Source organism: Plecotus auritus, assembly GCF_963455305.1.
Source record: "Plecotus auritus genome assembly, chromosome: 5".
Taxonomy (NCBI): Eukaryota; Metazoa; Chordata; class Mammalia; order Chiroptera; family Vespertilionidae; genus Plecotus; species Plecotus auritus.
The window spans coordinates 39,133,978-39,155,174 of NC_137776.1; the positions used below are offsets into that span (position 1 = coordinate 39,133,978).

Sequence of the window (21,197 nt, forward strand, 5' to 3'; positions counted from 1 at the left end):
CGCAACCAAGGTATGTGCCCTTGACCGGAATCGAACCTGGGACCTTTCAGTCCACAGGCTGACGCTCTATCCACTGAGCCAAACCGGTTTCGGCAGTAATTTTATTTATTATTGGGACATAAGTGAGACATAACACTGTGTAAGTGTGAGGTGTTCAACATGCTGCCTTGGCACGTGTTATTTCCTGATTCTCTAAATAAATGCTGTGATGGGTACAAAGACACATATAATACAATACTTAGTAAAAAACAAACAGAAACATAGCAAATGAGTATTTTAAAAAATATATATTTTGTTGATTTTTTACAGAGAGGAAGGGAGAGGGATAGGGAGTTAGGAACATTGATGAGAGAGAAACATCGATCAGCTGCCTCCTGCACACCCCCCACCAGGGATGTGCCCACAACCAAGGTACATGCTCTTGACCAGAATCGAACCCGGGACCCTTCAGTCCGCAGGCCGACGCTCTATCCACTGAGCCAAACCGGTTAGGGCACAAATGAATATTTTTAGTCAGATAACAAACCTCATGCTCCACAGAGGTCTATATAAATAAAAAACAAAAACAAAACAAACAAACAAAAACCAAAACCCAGTTTTTTTTACAAAAGTGTGTGTAACTCAAATGCGAGTTTAACGAGATTTAGTAGCCAGTTCTACCTTAAATAATTGAGTCCTGCATGTAATGAAATATAATATAATTCTATTTAAGTTGAAAGAGAAAGCCTTCAATATAAAAGTTTTACATGAAAAATACTCTGTAAATGAAACAACAAATCGATTTTCATACATGCCAGTACATTCCTTAGAATCACTTTATCTCAGAGAACAAAACAAGTCTTCAGTGGTAGTTTGCCTGGGATTTAAAAAGCATATCAAAACCTTCCATACAATATGTTATTTTAGTTATTCTTTATAAAGCTGTATTAAAGATGCAGATTACCTAGACACATGTAATATGGTGAAATATATTTCAACTAAAAACCCCCTTTACACCTAAGAACCACCTTGATTAGGTTCTCACCAGCCAAAGGGGATAATTTGAACAAAAGAATAATGACTGAAAGGGTAAATTAAGAAAAGAAAAAAAAAAGTCCTAAGCACACAGTGATAATGAAGAGGAGAAATTTTTTAATTACCAATGGACATCAATGGAGAGTGCTAGGGCACGAAAAATTACTCTGAAAACTAATAAAGAGAAAGGACTAAATATTTATCCTACCATTCTGTCATATATGTATTCCATGATAGCCAAATAGTGCTATTCATGGATGGATCAAGGTTCCTCTATATAAAAGAATTCCAAATAATAAATACATCAGGAATGATATATTTGGAAAAATCATCATTCCAAACCTTAATGGAATAACCGATTCACACACGTGTCATTAATGCATGCTTTAAAAAGATTATGTAAAAACGTGACAGGGGACTTTCCAATGAAGGTGTAAAGGCTTCTTCTGCTATGTGGCCAGTGACTAACCTGAGCATCATTAAAAGGGGGAATATCAGAATTAGGTGCCTCTTGATTTCATCTGACATAGTACACCATACTAATGTGAAATATTCTTTTTTTTTTAAATATATTTTATTGATATTTCACAGAGAGGAAGGGAGAGGGATAGAGAGCTAGAAACATCGATGAGAGAGAAACATCGATCAGCTGCCTCCTACACACCTCCAATGTGAAATATTCTTGCTAAAAAACAAACAGACAGACAAAAACCACCCCATAATTAATTAATCCTCTCTAGATCTAACTTCTAGCAAGCATGTCAAACTCGCCAGCCGCAAGTTTGACATGCTCGTAGGATATAGGATAGATAATGAACAAGTTAAACAAGAAAACAACCAAATTCAGTCCATGAGGCGCTATAGGAAACTCACACATGGTTCCTTCAACAAGTTACTGTGTGTTTGGGGGTAAGGGAACTAATTTAGATTTCAAGACACTGCAAAGACTAAACAACCAAATACATGTGTACACCAACTATAAATACATTTAAGTCAATTGGGAAAATTTTAAACAAATTGCATATTAGATATTAAGAAATCATTATTAATTCTGTAGGTATTATACTGACATTGTAATCACATATGGAAATGTTCTTTTTTGATATAGCCTCAAGTATTTAGATTAACTGACATCACATTTGAGATATGCTTTCAAAAAAATAAAAGAGGGAGATAAAAAATGTATGACAACATATTGATGATTACTAAAGCTGGATTACGGGTATATGAAGGTTCATGACAGATATGCTCTATTTCAGCAGGCACTTAGAACTTTTTGTAATAATAAAATAAATCATTCTTTCAAAAACATTTGATACATATGATTGGCAAAGTTTATTATCAAGAACATTAGAAGGTCTTTTAAAAGACTGTTTTGGTTTAAGAATACTGAAAGATGACAATCCACGATAAGACATATACAAACAAGGATAATTAAAATATTAAATACTATCTAAATTAAAAGGCCATAATTCAAATTGTTAACAATCTTTGTGTCTTGTTAGAAGCAGCTGTACAGTTCCCCTTCATGAAATTCACCCACCAACTCATGACTACAAAGCCTCAATGCACTCAATTATATAATTTAGTTACCAATGCTAAATGTTGTGTTTACACATGCATTACCACAGAAAACACAAAATCCTATTTACAGAGTTTTTTTGTTTCTTTAAAACATGTCTCAAGCATCTTTTAAAGTGGGAGCTACAAACATGCTGTATCCTTAAAGAGAAGGCCTTCTAAAAGAAGTATGAGCTAGCTGTCCAACACTGCCAAGAGTGGTTATATAACTAACCGAAGAAAAACCGGCAGTGCCCTGCTGTTTTAGTGTAGCAGCCTCTTCCTTTGTAGTTGGTTGAGTTCTTAGCTCTCACTATACTACCAGCCAAACATGTACTCCATTGCTTTGGATACAAGACTTTCATCTTTTTTTGGCGTCTGTCTGTCAGAAATGACCTATTTTGAAAAAACACAATTGTTAAGATTATGTTTTCTTCAATATCATAGTTAATTCTAGAGTCCTAATTTAATAGAGCCAAACATTAAAATGCATTTGTAAAAATGAACTGTATATTTAAAGGTTAAAACATGGCTTTGGTTAAAACATCCTTATGTGTTTTTTTTTTAAAAAACATATTTTATTGATTTTTTACAGAGAGGAAGGGAGAGGGATAGAGAGTTAGAAACATCGATGGGAAAGAAATATCGATCAGCTGCCTCCTGCACACTCCCTACTGGGGATGTGCCCGCAACCAAGGTACATGCCCTTGACCGGAATCGAATCTGGGACCCTTCAGTCCGCAGGCCGACGCTCTATCCACTGAGCTAAACCAGTTAGGGCCCTTATGTTTTTAAGAATGGTAAAATCTGGCCCTGGCTGGTTTGGCTCAGTGGATAGAGAGTCAGCCCGTGGACTTAAGGGTCCCAGGTTCGATTCTGGTCAGGAGCATGTACCTTGGTTGCAGGCACATCCCCAGTAGGGGGTGTGCAGGAGGCAGCTGATCAATGTTTCTCTCTCATCGATGTTTCTAACTCTCTATCCCTCTCCCTTCCTCTCTGTAAAAAAAAAATCAATAAAATATATTAAAAAAAAAAAAAAAGAATGGTAAAATCTTATTCCTTTGGCAAAGCAAATTACAGCTACTCCTTAAATTAGAAAACTGGAGAAATACAAAAGTTACTAGAGATGAAGGCTTTAAAATATTGGTTTAAAAAAAAAGAAGAAACTAAAGGGGAAAAAATGTCACCAGTTCAAGAATGATCTCCAATTTTCAAGAAGAAGTCAAAAGACTAAATAGACAACTTTTTTATTTGCTGTTTTAGAACCCAGGTCTGTTGCTAGGCAAGTTCAAACTTCTGCCTTATTAATTAGGGGACAATAACATACTGAGATGAGTCATAATACTCCTACCATTCTTCAATGAATATAAATAAATTTGTCCTTTAAACATTTTTAAAATGAGAAAATTTGAAATGAAAACTGGTCAATGTTTTCTATTCCAACAGAACTGAAGGCTCTTCATTTGTGATACCATCAGATTTAGTTATCAATTTAATAGGTTTTTTTAATATTCCCTCATGCCAGAAAGGTTCACATATGCCAAGATAACTTAGAAAAAAACAAATTAGACTATCGAAATGTTTTTTAAAATAGCAAAGAAATTTTTTAAAAATTCAAGATAAGTTTCCAAAATTCTAATTTTTAAAATAGGAAATTAAAGAATGTAAAGTTTATAGGTTTCATCAAGTCAATCACTTCAGTGGGAAATATTTAATGGCATACAAAATCAATTCAATGAAAATGTCAAACATGCTAAGTAAGCACTTCAACCTTTAAAGTACATTCTTTTTATCCAACCCTTAAAATACCTGATAGTCACTAGTAGAAGCTTTGTATGCTGTAGCAAGAGGTCTCATGGTAGAAATCCTAGGAGTACTTCCAGGCTGGGATGGTGTTCCTAAGGTCTTGATTGGTGGTGTAAAGGCTAGAGATGAAGATGATACAGCATACCTGTCACTGTTTTCCATAACACTCTAGAGGAACAAAGATAAAGAACTTCTCTGGTTATAAACATAATACATTATTACATCCTACTTACAAAGAAAACTTTATTAAAAGATATACTCTATTTGATCTAAGTAATATTTTAAATAATTTTGGGCGTGATTAAGCAATGTATGCTTCTTCGCTAGCATTTGAGATCTAATGTTCAGCCAGAAATTTAACTCCAATGACTACAAACATCTTCAAGACAACTACAGATTCACAAGAGTAAGAATCTCCTAACAAACACTATGGAAAATCAGTAAGAAAAAGAAAAAAAGAGTCTTTGGGAAAATCTGGGGGAAGGGAAAATTAAAGTCCAATGCTATTTAGTACCTGTAACCCCAAATTCTCATCTAGCCTCTGCAAACATCTGGTACAATGATCCTAGACTATGAGCACCAAGAACCATGTCTACTTTGTGCATTAGTATGTATATAATCTCCAAGCAGTCCCTGGTAGGTAGTATATTTCCCATTTATTTATTTAAAGAATGATCAGGCCCTAGCCGGTTTGGTTCAGTGGACAGAGTGTTGGTCTGTAGACTGAGAGGTCCCAGGTTTGATTCCAGTCAAGGGCACATGCCCAGGTTGCAGGCTCGATCCCCAGTGGGTGGGTGCGTGCATGAGGCAGCTAATCAATGATTCTCTCTCATCATTGATGTTTCTATCTCTCTCTCCCACTCCTTTCCTCTCTGAAATTAATAAACATATATTTAAAAAAAAAAAAGAAAAAGAATCAGGATAACTTTAAAGTCACAAAGAAAACTTTAAGTTGTGCTCACTATTGTTTTATAAGTATATAAATATATAATAATTTTAAATATTTAAAAATAGAAATAAAAAGCTTCCACCATTTAAGTTAACCCTCATGTGAAGTATTTAATTCTGAAATAGCATTATTCCTTTAAAGTAATTAAGTAATTCGATGCTGCTTTGCATAAGACAGAGACTGGGTTAGAAGTTAAGAGACCTAGAGTAGAATCGAGGCTTCATCTTTAACAACTCTGGATAAATTACTTAAGTCCTCTTCAACTCATCTTTATCTTTAAAATGAAATAGTTAGGGGGAGGGAGGGAAAGAGATCAACCAAAGGACTTGTATGCATGCATATAAGCACAACCAATGGACACAAGACACTGCGGGGGTGGGATGAGGACATGCGACGAGGACATGCGACAGTGGGTAGGGGAGGCGAGGGGAAGGTCAATGGGGGGAAAAAAAGGAGATATATGTACTACTATATGTAATACTTTAAACAATAATAAATAAATAAATAAATAAATAAATAAATAAATAAATAAAATGAAATAGTTAGGATGGATTACCTCTAAATTTTAAAGTCTTGTGACTAAATATATTTGGCTTAGCAAGAAAAGAGTACAATAACATCGTCAGTTTACAAACTAAGAAAAAGAGGCCTGCTGAAGCAAAGTGACGTAACCACCAATGTCAGTATTTAGATTTGTGCTCTTCATATGGATTAAGGCATTTCCCTTACATAAGCAATAGCTTACTTTATCTATACATGGTTTTACACCAATCATGATGGACTCGCCAAAAACCTTCCCATCTTTGCTTAAGGCTTTCCGAGCCTGCAGTTTAGATTGATAACGAATATGCATCCAATTTCCGGTGTTAGACATCTGCAAAGAATAAAGTTGTCTCTTAAAATGTAAAATATATAAAATCTAAATTCAATTAATTACATAAGAAAATAGAAATATACAAAGATAAATCTGTTTCCACTTTTTATTTGATGCACTATAAAAGGTTATATAGTTGGACTCAACATAAATCCCATTAAACAATTTCAATAATCTCTATCTAGCTCTCAATTCTCTAACATAAAGAATATGTGACAAATATTATCTGAAAGTAAAGTAATTCTCAAAAGATAATGGTTTCTAGTAAAAAGGTCTCATCAATACTTGCTATAAAATTTTTAAAACTGTATTCATCACCTGATTTTGTGTAGAAGTAAGTCAATCTCTAGTAATAGAAAAAAATTGTTATTTATAACTTGTGCAAGGCTAAGATAACAACAACAACAAAGCCCTGGCCAAGTGGCTGGAGCATCGTCTTGTACACCAAAAGGTTTTGAGTTCCTGGTCAGGACCCATACGGACGCAACCAATTGATGCTTCTCTTTCTCTATCTCTCTATAAAAAGAAAAATAACCAAAAAACTAATTAATTAAAAACACACACATATCTGCCGAAACCGGTTTGGCTCAGTGGATAGAGCGTCGGCCTGCGGACTGAAGGGTCCCAGGTTCGATTCCGGTCAAGGGCATGTACCTTGGCTGCGGGCACATCCCCAGTGGGGGGTGTGCAGGAGGCAGCTGATCGATGTTTCTCTCTCATCGATGTTTCTAGCTTTCTATCCCTCTCCCTTCCTCTCTGTAAAAATATCAATAAAATATATATATAAAAAAAAAAAAACAACAACACACACACATATCCTTGGATAAGGATTTTTTTTTTTAAAAAAAAGCTCTCTATAAGTGAAAAAGCCTTAAGAACTCTGTAAGTCAGGAATGCCTCTCTTTTCCTTTATCCCCAATAAAACAAGCTCAATTTGGAAAACAGTAATATAATATTTGGCATAATTTATGCTTTTAAAAGACTGTAAACTAATTAAGAAAAGGGTTGGAGAGAAGCCTGAAATTCTAGTTCTCTGGCTTATTTTCTCTCTTTGTCCCTTTTTGACAAATACTATACAATTTCCAGCCTTTTAGACTCTAATAGACATATTCCATGAAAACTTAAAAAAAAGTAGGAGCAGACAAAATTCAGCAGCAAAGTTTCCTTCTAGTCATAGCTTATCTGTCCTCAGCCCAAATCTTGAAAAGAATTAAGCCTTACCACATGTTTTAAGATATTCCCATATTGTGCAAATTGTAATAATATATAGGAAGCAGATGCCTGAGGAAACCTGAAAAAGAGAGTTGTCCAACAATAAATATGAATGCAAATCACCACACTTAAAAGTGTTTCAAAATAAATTCCTTCCAACTGTCTAGAACAGCAATTTTCAACCTTTTTCACCTCATGGCACACATAAACTACTAAAATTCTGCAGCACACCAAGATATATGTCTTTTGCTGATCTGACAAAAAATAAACAACCACCAGGCATAAATCTGATTCACAATGGATGGCTATTCTACTGGTCATTGTCATTTTTTTTATTTGACAAAATAAGGGAAAAGACATCAGTGCCCCTGACTAGTCAGGCATTGCAAGCTTTAAAAATTCTTGTGGGACACCAGTTGAAAATCACTGGTCTAGAACCACAGGAAATCCTCGATCATCCCATTTCCCCCATCAGCTAAATCTATCACTGCCCATTGGCCAAAAGCAAATGTTAAAATTAGTTTTGACTCAGCCATTATACTGTATCTCCAGATTCCTTCCCTGAAACCTCTGAAATTCTCTCAATACCACTATCACAGCCCTTAGAATAAAATTATAAAGTTGCAGTTCTGTATATAATTTATTTTACAAGGGTGGTGTGTGTGTGTGTCAGAGAGAGAGAGAGGAGAGAAATATCTAAATATACTACAGTTATTAAAAGGGAAAGAATTTAAAATTATATAGTCATATCATTATATACCGAGCACCTGAAAATTCATAAATTTAGTCCTGAAACAAAAATAACAGTCAGTGCCAGTATCAATCATATACAAACATTTAAAAGGATGGTTACCAAAATTTTAATAGCCATATACTCTGTATGGGAACATTCTAAGTAACTTTTACCTTCTTCTTTATCAAGTTCTCTATGGTTTGAATATTTTACAAGACATTAATACTTATATAGTCCAAAAAGCTATTTCAATTTGAAAATCTGGAGTTTCCTTAGCCAGGAGGTAGGATTAGGAAAAAATAAAAAAATCTGAGTCACCAAAAATAAATGAGTAACACCACACATTAAAATCTATGTGAGTAAAATACTCACTGCAGTCAGGACTGGAATTCTATTTTATGTTATATAAGCTTGAATATGATTTCTAACCCTAAAGAAAAACAAAAAATGAGACAGGGTGGCTAACAAATGAAGGAGGAAAATAATGGTTGCATGTGAGGGAGGTACTTCAGAAATAAGACATAATTCTAAGAGTCTAGGACCACTTTGAGTAGAAACATTCCAATATCCTGTAAAAGAATCACCCTAAAGCAACGAATGGTATACCATGCTGACCCTGATGTATTTCTCTATAAATGATCAAAATATTTTATCCATTAGAAGAAATGTTTCAATTCCTGCAACTAAACTCATATAGAGGGTTATTAAAAAATAAAACCAACAGAAAATAAATAGCTGAGAAAGTGTATGTCTTAAAAAAGAGAAAAAGGACTGGAAGAAGTACTTCAAATAATTTACACAATTACTGAGGAATCTTATAACTGACACCATTACTACTGAGTATAAAAAACAGACTTGGGAGTAGACACCCAAATTAAAAAAAAAAAAAAAAAAAAAAAAAAAAAAAAAAAAAAAAAAAAAAAAAAACAGAATTCATGAGAGAATATAAAAATTCAAACAAACACACACAAAAATCAAGGAGCCAGACCAATTGTTATGAATAAAGAGCTGAGTGCAGGTTTTCTGCAGAACAAGAAAAGCAATGGTCCTGCTTTTAACCTTTTGCATACATAAAATCAGTGACACACAGAATCTCTCTGAAAGATTATGCAAAATATAGGTGGCAACTATTGCTTTAAAGGGGGGGAAAAAACTGTAGCCTGGGACCAAACCGGGAAGGAAAACTTTTCACTGTATATTCTTTTTTTAAAAAATATATTTTATTGATTTTTTACAGAGAGGAAGGGAAAGGGATAGAGAGTTAGAAACATCAATGAGAGAGAAACATCAATCAGCTGCCTCCTGCACACCCCCTACTGGGGATGTGCCTGCAACCAAGGTACATGCCCTTGACCGGAATCGAACCTGGGACCCTTCAGTCCGCAAGCGGATACTCTATCCACTGAGGCAAACCGGCCAGGGCTCACTGTATATTCTTATTCCTTGGAACTTTTAAATAAACTGGATAAAGTCCATTAACATTTACTGTGCATTGTTCTTCTTTCAAGACGCTCATGTGTTATTTTTATATATTTTTTTACCCCAAATGAAATATAATTAGGTCTGATATCAGTACGACATATAACACTTTCAGAAACAAATCTTATATAGTACAGTATAAACAATAACAGTTTAAAAATCAGAAGACCTGGGGTTTTTGCTGATGTAATAACTAGATGTAAACCTCTGAATAAATCAATCAATTTATCAATTTCCTCATGTGTAAATGATGCAATATCTCTAAGATGCTTTAAAGTACTTTTTTGATCTAAAAATCTATTCAACCTGGAGATTATGTTAAGCAAAATAAATCAGTCAGAGAAAGACCAGTATCACATGACCTCACTCATATGTAGAATCTAAAAAACAAATCCGGAGACATAGAAGGATGAACCAGACTGTCAAATCCCAGAGTGAAGGCAGAGGTGGGTGGATGGGTAGGTGGAGATTAACCAAAGAATTTATATGCATACTACAGGTCCGGTGCATGAAATTCGTGCACAGGTGGGGTCCCCAGGCCTGGCTAGCAATCAGGGCTGATCAGGTTCCCCGCCTCCCAGCCTCCTTCTTCCCTCGCTGTCTGTGCACTGCCACTGCACGGTTCCTTGCCTCCCCGCCTCCTCCTTCCCTCACCACCCACACCTGCCACCACCAACCCCCCAGTTCCCATCCCAGCCTGGAGCCTGGCCCTGATTGGGTGATCGGGACCTGCTGGCCGAGGGGAGGGACAGGGAGGTTGGCTGGCAGGCCCCATGGGCAATCAGGGCCTGTGGGCAGCTCCTGTGTTGAGCGTCTGCCTCCTGGTGGTCAGTGTGCATCATAGCGACCGGTCATTCTGTCGTTAACCGTCGCTTAGGCTTTTATATATGTAGATATGTATAACCCACAGATACAATCTGTGGTGAAGGCCTGGGGGCGTGGAGGGTACAGGCGAGGAGGGGTCAATGGGAAAAAACAGAGTATCAGTAATACTTTCAATAATAAAGATAAATTTTTAAAAATCTATTCAAAATGCATCTAGATGTGTCAGGCACAATTTCTATTAATATTCAATATTCCGAGACTAGAAAGTATATGTATACTTGTGACATAGTATTTATATGAAATTCAATTTGTCAGTTCCAAACTGGTTAAGTCGACTATTAAGCAGAGAAACAGTCACTAACCAGAAAGATAGAAAGGAGCTTCCTAAGTCTAACAGAGCAACCCTGTTCCAATGTCCAGCAAATACACAGAAGAGAAAATAATCTAAACACTAGATAATAATACGCAAGGTGACGTGTCAGGGTGATCTGTACTGATGTCTGCAACTTACTCTGAAATGCACCAACAAAAATAAATGTAGCAAAGTGTTAAGTGCAGAATCTAGGTGGTGGGTATATGGGTGTTTGCTGTGCAATTCTTTTAATTTTTTGTATATTTGAGAAAACTCATTATAAAATGTTGACGAGGGGCTATTATTTTTTTAATGGTAAATGATCCAGAAACCTTACCCGAACACAGTTACCCATGTGTCATCGAGGTGATCTTCAGAAGTCAGAGAATCTCCTTGAGTATAAAAAGGATCCAACTGCGCAGGAGATAATGTTGTCTTTCGTGGTTGACCAATGTTTGCTGGACTAAACATACTTTGCCCTATATTAGTATATTTAGTAAGTTAGTTACCAATATAAACATTTTGGTTATTTTTAAATCAAAGCTTTTAGTTTTAAAGGAAAAAATATATTAAAAATTGGCAATTGAATAAATAATTTAAAATACACAACTGTTCTGAAATGATAACTTTATACTACTATACAATTTGAGAAGTCATTAATAAGTGAGAATAACTTATGATTTTGCAAATGTTTTATTAATCTTCAGTTAAGCTACACCAGAAGGATCTTCAGTCAACCTCAAAGACTTCTGCTGGGTTCATCTTCCAAACCTTTCCTCATGGCACCTGTTCAGGCCTTAAGAATATTCAGTAACAACTCATTACCCACAGAACAAAATCCAAATGCCCAGGCCTCCACTATAATGTTCTACCCTTATTTTTCCTATATGCCACTAAATGGTTCCTACCCTAACTCCTAAGATGTGAATGCAGTTTTCTTTTGTTCAGATCATTTCCATCTGAAATGTCTGATTCTTTTCTTATCCTTCAATGACAGATACCAACTAATGAGTATGTCTACATGTCCAACATGCCAAGCTAAATGCTGTACATGTTCATTTTATCTCAGAGGCACTGTCCTATTGAGACCACACATTTCTGAGCAGCAGAGACCATTTGTCTTTAGTCTTTGGAATAGTAATAATGATTCACTCATAAAGAGATATTTTTTCAGAAAAGTAAAAAAGAAATATTCTTTCAGCATTTAAATATGTACTCAGCATAATTCCAGGTATCTAAGATACAGTAGTGAACAAGTTAGACTTAAAAACAACAACAGCCTGGCCGGCGTGGCTCAATGGTTGAGTGTCAAGCTATGAACCAGGAGGTACAGGTTTGATTCCCAGTCAGGGCACATGCCCAGGTTGCAGGCTCAATCTCCAGTGTGGGGCATGCAGGAGGTAGCCAATCAATGATTCTCTCTCATCACTGATGTTTCTATCTCTCTCGCCCTCTCTGAAATCAATTAAAAAATACGTTTTTTAAAAAAGGGAAGCAGCAATTAAATAAATTAAAAATCAAAACAAAACAAAAAAACAACAGCCCTGGATGGGTGGCTCAGTTGGTTGGAACATCATCCCAGGCACCAAAAAGGTTATGGGTTAGATTCCCGGTCAGGGCACATACCTAGGTTGCTGGTTTGATCCCCAACAGGAGGCAACCAATTGACGTTTCTCTTTCTGAGTCTCTCACTCTAAAATAAATAAAAACATATCAGTGGGTGAGGGCAAAACAACAACAAAAAACCCTATTTTTAATGGAGCTTATATTCTAGTGAAAGAGGCAAATAATACCTAATATGTCAGAAAACAGAAAATTCTACAGAGAAAAAAAAAAAGCAAGAAGAGAGACAAGGAGTATGTAGGTACATCTGTGAAAAGGTTTAATGAAAAAAATTTTCATTGAAATGCCATTAAAACAAAACCTGAAGGAGATGGGATGCAGAACATGCCAATTTGTAAAAATGTGAATATTAGTTGGGGGAAAAAGTGAGTACAAAGGCCCTGATAAAGGACATGGACTGGTGTTTGATAAAGAGCAAGAAAGCCAGCCTCGCCCTTGCTGGTTAGGCTCAGTGGATAGTGTCCGCCTGCGGACTGAAGGGTCCCAGGTTCGATTCTGGCCAAGGGCTCATGCCTGGGTTGCAGGCTCAATCCCCAGTAGAGGGCATGCAGGAAGCAGATCTATGATTCTCATCATTGATGTTTCTATCTCTCGCTCCTTCTCCCTTCCTCTCTGAAATCAATAAAAATATATATTAAAAAAAAAAAAAAAAGGCCAGTCTTTGCACAGTAATGAGGGAGATTACACAATGAGGTCAGAATAATTATATGAGCACAGAGAGATAACAAGATACCAGGTCACGAAAAAAAACACAACTGTGTAAGCCACTGTAAAGACTTAGGCTTTTACCTGAGATAGGTTGGGAAGCCACTGGTAAACCATGAGAAAGGATGATATAACAGGACTAAAATTTTGAAGTGATGATGAATGGTAGCATTTTACTGAGTACTTATAACATCATTCTCTAAATGTATAATTTAATTTAATTCTAACCTTATACGATAGATCCTGTTAGTAGCTCCATTTAACAAATTAGGAAACAGGGTGATGTGAAATAACATCCAGAAAGGAAGCTGGAATCCAATCTAGGCAATTCAAACTCAAAGTATGAGCTCTCAATCTGTAACCTAGTTAACACTCATAAATACTACAGCAACAGTTATATACATGTGGTCCTTAGATCCTGGGCTCCCCAAGACCCTCTCATGGGATCAGCTAAGTCAAAATTATTTTCTTAATAATTTAAAGTTTCATTTGCCTTTTTCACTCTCGCTCACTCACGAGAGTACACTGGTCTTTTCTAAAATCTATTTGATGTGGTTCAATCAATTCAGAGAGAATACAGAAGCAGTTATGAGAATTCAGCTATATTTTAAGTAAGAGATTAAGATTTGAAAAACATAAAACAATGTCACTCTTCTCATGAAAATCTTTTCTTGTAAAAAATTATTTTTAAAAAGGTTATTTTTGTTTACATGAAACATTATTTTTATTTATTTATTTAACATTTTTTTTATTGATTTCAGAGAGGAAGGGAGAGGGAAAGAGAGATAGAAACATCAATGATGAGAGAGAATCACTGATTGGCTGCCTCCTGCACGCCCCCTACTGGGGATCGAGCCTGCAACCTGAGCATGTGCCCCTGACTGGAATCGAACCCGGGACCCTCCAGTCTGCAGGCCAACGCTCTATCCACTGAGCCAAACCAGCTAGGGTGAAACAGACTATTTTTAATTGAAAACATACTTTAAAATGTTTTCAGTTTTTATTTTAATGCTAAGTATCAATAGCTATCATCTAAAAGCCTAGATTGGAATTCCAATTTGGTCTTCAATTTTTAAAAGAACACTGTACTACAGGACCTTGCACATGGTTTAAACTCCATGTTTACTAACTTTCTGAAGGCTCTCTGCCTAACACATTCTCACTATACATATACACCTGATGCCTTGTCATCTTTTCTGAATTCCCAATTGAGTTGAAAATCACTCTAAGTCTTTCCAAAGTGTTTACAGTCAAATGGATTTGTTAAAGTATATTATTAAAAAATAAAAAAGATACTCTACAGAGGGGGAAAAAGAGGTATTGTGGTAAAAGTTTTATAAAAGACCATATACTATATTGTCCTAATGGGAAATTTACATATAAAAAGCTTACGAAGATTATCCAATAAAAAGATATTTGCAACTACATTTGACCTAAAATTTCCTATACTGTACTTGACCACATTTTACCCTCAATAAAACACATATTTTGGTAAATGCTGATCTTGTGTCAAGTACCTCCTCTATGCCTTATAAATGCATGACTAACATAAGAATTTACAGGGACCAAACCTATTAGGAAATGAATAATAAAGTTACTATTCCAATCCAAAGCTGAGATGCAAAAAGAATTACGAGTAAGTTTTATTTTTCTATTAATGAATACAGGATGATTTCCTTACAACCACATAAAAAATTCTCTTAAACAAGCTAATATTGTCTCACAGTGACACACTATTAACCCAAAACAAAGGAGGACTGGAGAATCAAGTTACTCTCAAGATATAATACTCAAAAGGTCAAAGAAAATTAAAAAGAAAAAAAAAAACTAAATAGTGACTGGACTTGTTGAGTCCTGAGCCATTTTGATTCCTTTTCCTCAAAAACTAAGTTTCATTACTTTTTGTAATGCAGTAGCAGTTGGAACAGGAGGCTCTAGAATAAAATAATAATCTTCCTAACAAAAATCTAATTAACTGTCTAATACCCTTACAGTGAAGCCCAATAAGAGATAAACAGCCTCTCAGGCCCTCCCTGCCAATGTTGATGCGCACAAATATACTAATTCCAAGTAGCTTTCTAGTGACTCATTCAATAAATATGCCTTCATCAAGAAAGATAAGAGGTGGGAAAAAGAACTAGAAGAAAATAGACAATATGAGCAGGAATAAAAAAGACCAATATTAATCTCACTGGTATGTTATTACATCTATGAAACAAGAATAGGATGCTACATTTTTAAGTACATTAAAAAATCAACAACAGAAAAGATTTGCGGGAATTAAAATGACAAAATATTATTATAAGAGTTGGAAACTGAGATTGAGGACAGCTCTCAGAAAGTAGAATATACATAAAAAGATAATGTAAGGAAGAAAAAGTAGAAAATTAGAAAAATCTACAGTGCTCATAATTAGAAGAAATTCCAAGAAAACAGAGAGAGAGCAATTATCAAATACTGTACAAGGAAGTTTCCCAGAACAGGGGAAGTTTCCCAGAACTATTAAAGGATCCGTTAATTAATTCCTTAGCAAAACAAATGGAAAAGTCCTAAACCAAGGCACATTTGTGAAATTGGGAACACTAACCATAGAGATCTTAAATTTTTCAAAACCAGGCCACATACAAAGACTCAGGAATCCACACTGTACATAACTTCTATAGAATACTAGAAGCTAGAAGACAATGGAATGATGCCTCCAAAATTCTGATATAAAATACTATACCTAGCCAAGTTAGCAATCCAGTATAAAGACAGAAAAAAAGGATTTCAGAAATGAGGTCTTAAATTTCACTTCCCATGCAAGCTTTCCTAGAAAGCTACTCAAATATGTTCTTCATCAAAACATATTATTTTTAGAAATAAACTAAGAAGAATGCATGTTTTCTAGGAAAAAGCTAAACTCTAGAAACTTGCTAAAGCAAGTATTAGGATGATAGCTTAAACCATGCTAAAACAGAAAACAGCCAAGAGAGGCTACGAGAGAGATGTTTTCAGTTTAAAACAAATTTAAAAATGTGTTTGACAATATGAACATTTAAAAAAAGACAGAGATGGGAAGAAACCAAGATGGCGGCATAGGTAAGCACCTAAACTGCTGCCTCGCACAACAATTTCAAAACTACAACTAAAAGACAGAACGGACACCATCCAGAACCACAGGAAAGCTGGCTGAGTGGAAATTCTACAACTAGAAGGAAAGAGAAAAGCTCACAGAGAATTGGAGGTACAGCAAAGGGTCTTTGTGCGCAGAGAGGAAGGGTGGCTGAGAGCCTGGCTGACTTTCTCTGACGGAGAGGGGGAAGGAAGCCCCCCGACTGCACTGAATCCCAGTTCCAACTGCACTGAACCCCAGTTCTGGGCGAAACCCCATGGACCCAGGCTCGTACAGGGGGAGTCTGGACTGTCAGGTAGAGAGAAAGGCACCCAGAGACTTGGAGACCCGGGGGAGCCCCGGTGGGCAGGGGTCTGGAGGCACGCGGCTGCCAGTGTGCACGAAGACAGCGGAGGTTGCCACAGGCTTTCCCTAGCAGAAGGGAGTCGGAAGCTCCTGACTGCACTGAACCCCAGTTCTGACTGCACTGAACCCCAGTTCCAGGCGAGCCCCTGGGGACCCATGCTCTTACGGGGGAATCTGGACTCTCAGGCAGAGGCTCGGGAGCCGGGGAAGGCAGAGGTCTGGAGGCGCGTGCAACCAGTGTGCACAAAGATTGCGGAGGTTGCCACAGGCTTTCCCTAGTGGAAGGGAGTCGGAAGCTCCTGACTGCACTGAGCCCCAGTTCTGACTGTACTGAACCCTAGTTCCAGATGAGCCCCTGGGGACCCATGCTCTTGCGGGGGGAATCTGGACTCTCTGGTAGAGACTTGGGAGCCGGGGAAGGCAGAGGTCTAGAGGCGCGCACGCTCACTCGCAAGGGCAAGGCTGATGGGAAGCCAAGACTGTCTGCTCCGCCCTCAGACTCCACCCCATCCAAGCTGAGCACAGAGGCTTTTGCAATTTGGCAAGTCTAATCCTATAAGGTTGTCTCCAGCACTGAACTTCTCCCAGCGTAGACACAGCTGATCCTCACAGCCAACTGGCCTGGAGGTCAATTCCTCCCAGTGATACCAACAACAATCAAGACTTAACTACAACAAGGCTGTACACACAGTCCACAAAGGGGTGCACCAAGTGTATCCACCTCAGGTTAACTGGGGAGGCCAACCCACTGGGCCATATAGGAAACCTAGCACACAAAGCTCCCCTACCAACTCAGGGAAGCAGTGAAAATGCGGCGTCAAAGAAACAGATCACAAACGAAAGAAATGGAGGAAAACAAAGGACTGGATATAGAATTCAAAACCACGGTTATAAGGCTTTTCAAGAATATCCTAGAAAAGCCCGATAAATATAACGAGACCCTCGAAGATATGAAAAAGGACCAACTAGAAATTAAACATACACTGACTGAAATAAAAAATATTATACAGAGACCCAACAACAGACCAGAGGAACACAAGAATCAAGTCAAAGAATTGAAATACAAAGAAACAAAAAACACTCAACTGAAAAAGCAAAAAGAAAAAAAAAATCCAAAAAGTTGAAGATAGTGTAAGAAGCCTCTGGGACAACTTCAAGCGTACCAACATCAGAATTATGGGGGTGCCAGAAGAAGAGAGAGAGAGCAAGAAACTGAAAACCTATTTGAAGAAATAATGACCAAAAACTTCCCCCACCTGGTGAAAGAAATAGACTTACAAGTCCAGGAAGCGCACAGAACCCCAAACAAGAGGAATCCAAAGAAGACCACACCAAGACACATCATAATTAAAATGCCAAGATCAAAAGACAAAGAGAGAATATTAAAAGCAGCAAGAGAAAAACAGTTAGTTACCTACAAGGGAGCACCCATACGATTGTCAGCTGATTTCTCAACAGAAACTATGCAGGCCAGAAGGGAGTGGCAAGAAATATTCAAAGTGATGAATAGCAAGAACCTACAACCAAGATTACTCTACCCAGCAAAGCTATCATTCAGAGTTGAAGGTCAGATAAAGAGCTTCACAGACAAGAAAAAGCTGAAGGAGTTCATCACCACCAAACCAGGATTACATGAAATGCTGAAGGGTATTCTTTAAGAAGAGGAAGAAGAAAAAGGTAAAGATAAAAATTATGAACAACAAAATGACATCAAATACATACCTACCAACAAGTGAATCTAAAAATCAAGTGAATAAAAAATCTGAAGAACAGAATGGACTGGTGAATATAATAGAATCAGGGGTATAGAAAGGGAGTAAACTGACAATTCTCAGGGGGAAGGGGGTGTGAGGGGTGCGGGAAGAGATTGGACAAAAATCTTACACCTTATGGATGAAGACTGGCGGGGGGTAAGGGCATGGGGTGGGGTGGGGAATCATGTGGAGGGGAGCTATGGGAGGGAAAAAAAGAGAAACACCTGTAATAATCTGAACAATAAAGATTTATTTTTTTAAAAAAAGGGAGCAAGCCAAAACCGGTTTGGCTCAGTGGATAGAGCGTCGGCCTGCGGACTGAGGGGTCCCGGGTTCGATTCCGGTCAGGGGCATGTGACTTGGTTGCGGGCACATCCCCAGTGGGAGGTGTGCAGGAGGCAACTGATCGATGTTTCTCTCTCATCGATGTTTCTGACTGTCTACCCCTCTTCCTTCCTCTCTGTAAAAAATCAATAAAATATATTTTAAAAAAATAAAATAAATAAATAAATAAATAAATAAAAATAAAAAAAGGGAGCAAATGGGATATAGAAAATTAGACAAATGGGGAAAGAGACAATGATTAACTAAAGAAAAAGTTTTACAGAAAGGATTAATTATTATACTTGAATCAGCACTGACAATGCTTTAGATAGTCATAATGCTATAAAAATAATATAAAAGGAATAAAGTTTGATATAATTATATTGAGATAATGTGGGAGAGATAAGGTGTAACATCTCCAATCACCTTAAATATGGCAATATTGAAAATGGAAAATCAAGAATTAGCAGCAGCTAACAGAAAAGTCAAGTCAAAGATCCAACAAGAAAGGTCAGAGAGATTCCAAGCACACAAAAAGATTTATCTACCACTTGCTATCTTTAAAGATGGATGGGGAGCCACGAGCCAAGGAATGAGCGCAGCCCCTAGAAGCTGAGAACAACCTCCAGGTGACAGCCATCAAAAAACCAGGGACTTCAGTCCTACAACCACATTAAACTGAATTGGGCCAATACCCTGAATGAGTCTGGATGCAGCTCATCCCCAGAGCTTCCAGAAAGGAACATAGCCCTATTGACGCCTGAGCTCTAAAGAAAGAACCAAGTTGTGTCCAGACATCCGACCTATAGAAACACAATAATAAATGTGTATTGGTTTAAGTCAATAAGGCTTGTGGTAATTTGTCATGGCAGCAATTTAAAAGTAGCCCTAGCTCGTTTGGCTCAGTGGATAGAGCGCTGGCCTGCGGACTGAAGGGTCCCAGGTTGGATTCCAGTCAAGGGCACATGCCGGCAGCCGATCAATGATTCTCTCTCATCATTGATGTTTCTACTTCTCGCTCTTCCTCTCCCTTCTTCTCTGAAATCAATATTTTTAAAAAAATAATAAAAGTAATACATATACTACCCTGCCATGCCGTGCTCCGAAGACACACTTGCCATCTCCCCCAGCAAGCGGCCCCGGCCCGCGGAGGAGGGCGGCCTGTGGCTCCACTTCGTGTGGCTCTCGGAGCACGCCACCGCCCCCACCAAGGGGTCCGCGCGCACCCCGGGCTACAACCTGTACAGTGCCTATGATTACACAATACCACCCATGGAGAAAACCCTTGTGAAAACCGACATCCAGATAGCTCTTCCTTCTGGGTGCTATGGAAGAGTAGCTCCATGTTCCGGCTTGGCTGCAAAACACTTTATAGATGTAGAGCTGGTGTTATAGATGAAGATTATAGAGGAAATATTGGTGTTATACTGTTTAATTTTGGCAAAGAAAAATTTGAAGTAAAAAAGGGTGACCGAATTGCACAGCTCATTTGTGAACCGATTTTTTTATCCAGAAATAGAAGAAGTTCAAGTTTTGGATGACACTGAAAGGGGCTCAGGAGGCTTTGGTTCTACTGGAAAAAATTAAAATTTATGCCAAGAATAGAAAATGAGAAATAAAGAGTTTTTTGTTTGGTGTTTTGCACTTCTGTAAACTTAACAGCTTTAGATTCTAAAAATATTTGGTTCTCTCATGATCAAGGAAAAGGGTACTCTGTTGGGATCACACTGAACTTTTTTGTGTTTTTCTACATTTGTTGTTGTACAAATATTCATTGTAACTTAATAGTTTTTTGTTTTGTTTTTTTTTCAATCAAATGTACAGCAATTACAGATCCCCAGAACTGTATTATTTAATTCACTAAATGCTACCCATTCAACAACTTATTCTTTGATTTGTTTTATAAATCATAAGCAAAGCCTTTATTCAATAAATTTGAATCCTTTCACAGATTAAAAAAAAAGTAATACATATATTGGTACAAGTGGGGTGCTGCTGTAACAACTAAAAATGTGGAAGTGGCTTTGGAATCCGGCTGTGAGTAGAGGTTGGAAGAAATTAGAGGAGCATAATAGAAAAAGCCTAAATAGCTTTGAACAAACTGGAAGTAGAAATCTGGACTTTAAGGACACTGACAGTAAGTATTCACAGACTGGTTAACCGAAATCTGTATTTGGATACTGCTTTTGTTATGCGTTCTGACATAATGTTTTACCTGGGTGTTTATTACATTTTGTGTTATATAATTGTTGATTTGGTTCATTTTAAATCTTGCTATTGTTTCTTTTTTTTTTTTTTTTAAGAGTGTTTTTATTTATTTTAGAGAGAGGGAGAGAGACATCAATCAGCTGCCAACTGCACGTCCCCTACTGGGGATCAAGCCCACAACCTAGGCATATGCCCAGACCAGGAATCAAACCATGACCTCTCGACCTGTTGGGAGTGTGCATGGGGCAACACTCCAACCAACTGAGCCACACTGGCCAGGGCCCGCCTCCTTTATATCTAAGCCACCATCATCCCTCAC

The 21,197-nt window shown here is 37.3% G+C and overlaps 1 protein-coding gene and 1 pseudogene across 3 annotated transcripts in view; one reads left to right on the forward strand and one right to left on the reverse strand.

Annotated features, from left to right (window-relative positions):
* Positions 1-683: 683 nt before the first annotated feature.
* NUP35 (nucleoporin 35) overlaps positions 684-21,197 on the reverse strand; it is a 30,455-nt gene continuing 9,941 nt past the window's right edge. For both annotated transcript variants that reach the window (XM_080667730.1, XM_080667731.1), the window contains 5 exons: positions 11,142-11,283; positions 7,425-7,494; positions 6,075-6,203; positions 4,384-4,548; positions 684-2,970 (listed from right to left, as the gene is read on the reverse strand). In XM_080667730.1, the coding sequence (XP_080523856.1) occupies positions 2,893-2,970; positions 4,384-4,548; positions 6,075-6,203; positions 7,425-7,494; positions 11,142-11,283 (584 nt within the window). In that variant the 3' untranslated portion in view covers positions 684-2,892. The remainder of the gene's footprint in view (positions 2,971-4,383; positions 4,549-6,074; positions 6,204-7,424; positions 7,495-11,141; positions 11,284-21,197) is intronic.
* LOC308247909 (deoxyuridine 5'-triphosphate nucleotidohydrolase-like) lies at positions 19,637-20,257 on the forward strand (annotated as a pseudogene). Its single transcript has one exon. The product of its transcript is annotated as a deoxyuridine 5'-triphosphate nucleotidohydrolase-like (transcript).